At 51.6% G+C, this 5613-nt stretch overlaps 1 protein-coding gene across 1 annotated transcript in view; it reads right to left on the bottom strand.

The window, feature by feature from the left end:
* Window positions 1–526: 526 nt before the first annotated feature.
* LOC101999111 (orphan sodium- and chloride-dependent neurotransmitter transporter NTT5-like) overlaps window positions 527–5613 on the bottom strand; it is an 8254-nt gene continuing 3167 nt past the window's right edge. The window contains exons 5-10 of the mRNA XM_026789064.1: window positions 5268–5598; window positions 2557–2743; window positions 2083–2284; window positions 1838–1997; window positions 1359–1524; window positions 527–1118 (exon numbers count right to left, since the gene is read on the bottom strand). Coding sequence (XP_026644865.1) covers window positions 672–1118; window positions 1359–1524; window positions 1838–1997; window positions 2083–2284; window positions 2557–2743; window positions 5268–5598 — 1493 coding nt within the window. The 3' untranslated portion in view covers window positions 527–671. The remainder of the gene's footprint in view (window positions 1119–1358; window positions 1525–1837; window positions 1998–2082; window positions 2285–2556; window positions 2744–5267; window positions 5599–5613) is intronic.

Raw genomic sequence — 5613 nt, 5'->3', positions numbered from 1 at the left:
TGAGAGAGAGAACACTGTGCCCACAGCGGGGATGTGTGAACTGAGAGAGAGAACACTGTGCCCACAGCGGGTATGTGTGAAGTGTGTGTGAGAGAGAACACTGTGCCCACAGCGGGTATGTGTGAACTGAGAGAGAGAACACTGTGCCCACAGCGGGTATGTGTGAAGTGTGTGTGAGAGAGAACACTGTGCCCACAGCGGGTATGTGTGAGTGTGTGAGAGAGAGAACACTGTGCCCACAGCGGGTTTGTTTGAAGTGTGTGTGAGAGAGTTAGAAGCATGTGCCCACAGCAGGTATGTAATTCACCAACCTCGTTTATTAACAGACAACAAATGCTGTCTTGTCAGCACGTGAGATCACTGTCCCTGGGAGACAGTCCATACAGTTGGCAGGCAAAAGGGCTAGGCAGGGCTAGAGGGAGCACTCTGTCCGACCTGGGCACACCAAAGTTGTATCCATATCTCAGAGAGTCAGGGGGCCCTGGGCACAGCATCCAAACTGCTGGAAGATGGGCTTTGAGTTGGCGTGTCCAGCTGAACCCCAGTGAGGCCTCTCATAGAAGTTCCCACTGGGTTTCCACATACCTGTCTTCTGCTTTCTGTGGGGCGGGGACTGGCTTGATGTGCATCACCAGAGACTAAAAACATATAACATGGCCACTTCAGAAGCCTTATGCCAGTTCTTTCTGTCCAGTGCTGTGGCCACCTGCTGGGAGGACAGTGGGCTTTGGTGCCTCAGGATTGTTGGGGACAGTGGAGTCACCTCGAAGGCTGAAACTGGAGAAAATTTCACTGTCACTTCTTGTCAACAGGTTTAGGGGTTGAAGGGGGATGTCATCTGTGGGGTTCTTGGTTGGGAGTGGAACCTGGCCACCTTTGTCCTGGCCTCTGACTGTGAGTCTTCTTAGCGCGTATGCAGGCCGCTGGCTGACCTTGTTGGATCGCATTTCTGTCCTTTTGGAGGATGAAGGCTTTTGAAAGACCTCACAGACGACCTGGTCATCCTGGTTCCACCAGTGCTGCAGCGGATACACAGGGATGGGCAGCAGAGCCAGGACGCTGAGGAAGGTGATCCAGCCCAGCACTATCTTCTGGTAAGGCTGCTTCACTTCCTGGCTCTGGAGACAGGGACAGTGGACCACAGGGGGAAGCGCTCAGTCTGGGTGCAGTGTCCCCAGGTCCCCAGGGCAGGAGATACAGGTAAGGACTCGGTCTGAATACTCTGGGCACAGGATTCCCCAAGTCCTGGGAATAGGAGATGCAGGATGGAGGGCTGAGTCTATATGCTTGGGGTTTGGGGTCTCCAGGTCCCTAAGTGTAAGAGCCACAGGGTGGGGTGCCAGGTCCCCAGGGCGCACCATACTGTCATTCCAGGAGATGTAGTAGAGGGTTTTCCTGTGGTAGAGATTCAGGAAGTAGATGGCAAGCAGCACCAGCAGAGCGGGCAGGGTCACATAAGTCCACAAGAAGGTGAAGGGTGCCCACACCAGGCGGCCCAGCTGGTAGAACATCTCAGCCCTGAACCTGGATGAAGGAGGTAGCCATCGGGACGTAAGGCCTGGGCATAGGTAGACCTTCTATCTCCAACTCTTGGAAACTCCTGATGCTTAGTGTGGGGGACCAGGCCTCCCTGGCTCTGGACCATGTTTTGTTACCCATGAGAATCGTTCAGTCCACAGATGGTACCACCATGGCCCTTGGCCTGAGGCGCACTTAGGAATGCATCTTCCTGGAGAATCTGCCCACTCTCTGAGGACCTTGACTCCCGTGCAATGCCTCTGCCCCCTGAAGGCCTAGAATAGATTGGATAGCTAAGCCCCCCCCCCAGGGAAATTACCTCCTGATTCCATAGACAAAAGCCAGAGAAAGGTTCTGGAGCACCACAATAACAACGAGGACCATAGGGACCAGGTGGTCATCAAACAAGAACACCACGTAGCTGCCGGCACGACTGGAGAGGACAAGGCTGCCCAGAAGTCCTCCCAAGCAGACAGTCACTAAGGGTGGAAGTGGATGGGGTACACTGGGGGTTGTGAGCTGGGGGTAAGTGAGAGGAAGATTACAAGGTAGGGGCTTTTGTACCTGGTATCAGCTTGGGATACTTCTCAAAGGTTGGGATGTTTCTCTGCAGAGGAAGCACAATACTCTCCAGGAGCGTTGTCAGTGTGGCCAGACCCATGATGACAAGGGCAATGAAAAAGATGATGGCCCAGAAAGAGGAGCCAGGAAACAGCGAGATGACTTGAGAGAAGGCCACGTATGCCAGGCCAGGGCCCTCCATGAACTGTGGGGAGAGGAGCTCTAAGGCAGGGCAGGGTCTGGATGGATGGGGTTGGGAGAGTACTTCATTAGTCATGTCTGCCACTCAGTGTGGAAATCGAGGAGGTTAAAGTGTTCAAAGTTGTCCCTCCTTGACTACGACCTGAGTGACATTCATTTTCTGGGTCCCTTGAAGTGAGCTACAATGTAGCTGTGGCACATAGATATGGAGGGGAGCCAAGATCAGAACTCTTGGCTGTGGGGAGGCAGCCAGACCAGCTTCCTTGACAAACATACCTTTTCCTTCTGTACCAGGATGCTGCAGGGTGGGGAGAAACGGACCACATCCGCCTGGAGCTGACTGGGGAGCTGACTGATCCAGTCCATGTATTCTACTGGAGGTTTATGAATGATGCCTTGGGGAGGCCAGGCAGCCTGGGACAGCACACCTTTGATTATCAGATCGACCAGCTTGTTGACACTCCTGCTAGTGTCAGAAGAGAAAAGAAGACGGTAGAGAACGGTCTGGCTCTCCAAACATCACCAACCAAGGAGGAGGAGAATCGCATACAGATGTACGCTATCATGGCTCTGGAAGTCCATGGTTGGGGGCGCTGTGTGAGAGTGTGTGTGTGTGTGTGTGTGTGTGTGTGATGTGTGTGGTGTGTGTGTGTGTGATGTGTGTATGTGGTGTGTGTGTGTGTGGTGTGTGCAGTGTGTGTGTGTGTTTGTGTGTGTGATTGTATGTGATATGTGTGTGTGTGTAAGTGAGCCACCCCGGGCGGTGGTGGCGCATGCCTTTAATCCCAGCACTCAGGAGGCAGAGGCAAGCAGATCTCTGTGAGTTTGAGACCAGCCTGGTCTACAAGAGCTAGTTCCAGGACAGGCTCCAAAACCACAGAGAAATCCTGTCTAGAAAATTTAAAAAAAAAAATGAGTTGCTGTAGTCATGGTGTCTCTTCATAGGAATAGTAACCAGAGCTAAGACAGTGTCTAAGACATGAAGGCCCCGAAACACAGCGTTAGTCCAGTCCTTTTCATTAGTGCCTGGTATTCCATTAGTTGGATGGTTATGCTAACTTTTTTATGAAATATTATTGCTAGGGTCTCAGATTGCACTTCCATGTTTACTTACAGGTAGAAAATGGTCAGTCACCATTTGGATCACTGAACAAAGTCGTGACTCAGATGTCTGTCAGTGGGTGAGCAGCGGCCATGGAATCCCCGTGCAAGTGATTTGATTGTGAGAAGTACTTGTCCTCAAAGGCAGTGGCATGAATTTACACACCCACCAACAAAGCACAAGGCTCCTCTAGCTTCCCTGCACACTGACTCTCACAGTTTCTGCCTGAACCTCTGAGTCTGTAGCTGACAGTTATCACAGCATGTGCGCAGTGTGGTCTCGCTGCAGCCTTACCTTCAGCTTCTCAGGTGCAAGCTGGGTGTGGTGGCACATGCCTGTCACCTCAGCAAGCAAGAGGACAAGGGGGGGTCAGAAGTTCAAGGTCATCCTCAGCTACATAAACAGATCAAGGCCAGCTTTGGCAACTTGACACCCTGCCTTTAAAAAAAAAACAGGTGGTGGTAATGCACGCCTTTAATCCCAGCACTCAGGAAGCAGAGGCAGGTGGACCTTTGAGTTCGAGGCCAACCTGGTCTACAGAGCGAGTTCCAGGACAGCCAGGGCTACAGAGAGAAACTCTGTCTCAAAAAACAAAACAAAACAACTCAAAAGAGTTAGGCCATGAGATAGTTCAGTGGACAGATCACTTGCCATTCAAACTTGGAGTTTGATCTCTGAACCACACAAGAGAGAAGCAGACTCCACAGAATTGTGTTCTGACCTCCACAAGCATGCCCAGACGAGCACGTGCAGGGGCACACATGCACCAGGCAAACAGACAGACAGACATTGCTCCTAACCCTTGACATCCTAACTGGAAGGAAAACTCTTAAGCCTCTGAAAGCTACAGCAATGAAACAAAAGAGCAAGGAGAGGCTTGTGGGAGGACTCGGAAGGAAGGGAGGGGGAATTACATGACAGTAGCTCAAAAGATAAAAGAAATAATTCAAAGTGTAAAAGAAAATCGGTGTATATAAAACAAATTCCAGTTCTGTGCCCATTTATTATCTTGTGTGTATGGTTGTTTTGTCTTCATGTATGTGTGTGTTTGTCTACCTCGTGTGGGCAATGTCCTCAGAGGCCAGAAGAGGGTGTTGGGTCGCTGGGCTGGACCTATATAGAGGGTTGGAAGTCAACATGTGGGTGCTGAGTACTGAACCCCGGGTCCTATGGAAGAGCAGCAAGTTTGCTTGTTTGTTTTGTTTTCTTGAGACAGGGTTTCTTTGTGTAGGCCTGGCTGTCCTGGAACTCGCTCTGTAGATCAGGCTGGCCTCGAACTCAGAGAACCAACTGCCAGGGCCTCCAGAGTGTGCTACCACTGCCTGGCTGCTGTCAGTGTTCTTAACCACTGAGCAATCTCGCTAGTCCTGGCACACACCTTTAATCCCAGCACTGGGAGGCAGAGACGGGCAGATCTCTATGAATGTGAAGCCAGCCTGGTCTACAGAGTAAAGTACAGGCCAGCCATGAATAGACAGTGAGACCTTGTCTCAAACAACAAAAACAAAACAAACAAACAAAAAAAAGAAACAAACACACCCCATTATCTGGCTACACCTAGTAAAAAAAAAAAGCAGAGCGACTGGGCAAAGCGCAAACACTTGGTGCTTCCCAACTCAAACACAGCCCGTGCCAACAGCTGCCGCCTGCATCGTGGCAGCTGTGACATCATGGCAAGCTGTGACAGGAGCCTTGCAGGTTGAAAATGATCCTTAGCTTCATCTGCAATTTCTGGAACTGTCCTCTTCCGTTAGGCAGTGGTTGTTTACTCTGAAGATGAGGTGAAGTGGGGTTCAACAGAAGGGTCTGACCGACAGGACTGTGGTGCTGAAGGGGAGCTGAGGAGGGAAAGCTTCTGCTAGCATTGCCAGGTTGTGCCACTCACTTCTCAACACAGCTGGGCCCGCTGGTTGTGGTCCAGAAGCCCAGCACCAGAAAGATGATGGCCGTGCTCAGCAACGACGTCACCAGGTTGGCCATGGCCACAAAGAAGGCCAACTTGATGTAGTTGTCACCTCTAGTCTGGTAGGAAGAGAAAGTGATGATGGTGCCCATGCCAAGGCCGAGGGAGTAGAGCACATGGCCTCCAGCCTGACGCCATGTGTCCAGCGATGACAAGATAGAGAGCTGTGGAGGAGAGGGTTCCCAGGTGAGGTGAGGCCGACAGAGCAACGAACCTGGGAGGCCTGGGGAGTGAGGTAGAGAGGGACTCGCCTCTATGGTCACCAGGC

This window comes from Microtus ochrogaster, unplaced genomic scaffold, assembly GCF_000317375.1.
Source record: "Microtus ochrogaster isolate Prairie Vole_2 unplaced genomic scaffold, MicOch1.0 UNK14, whole genome shotgun sequence".
In the NCBI taxonomy this organism is placed as follows: domain Eukaryota; kingdom Metazoa; phylum Chordata; class Mammalia; order Rodentia; family Cricetidae; genus Microtus; species Microtus ochrogaster.
The sequence above is the reverse complement of the archived record's forward strand: the minus strand, read 5'-3'. Positions and strand labels throughout refer to the sequence as shown.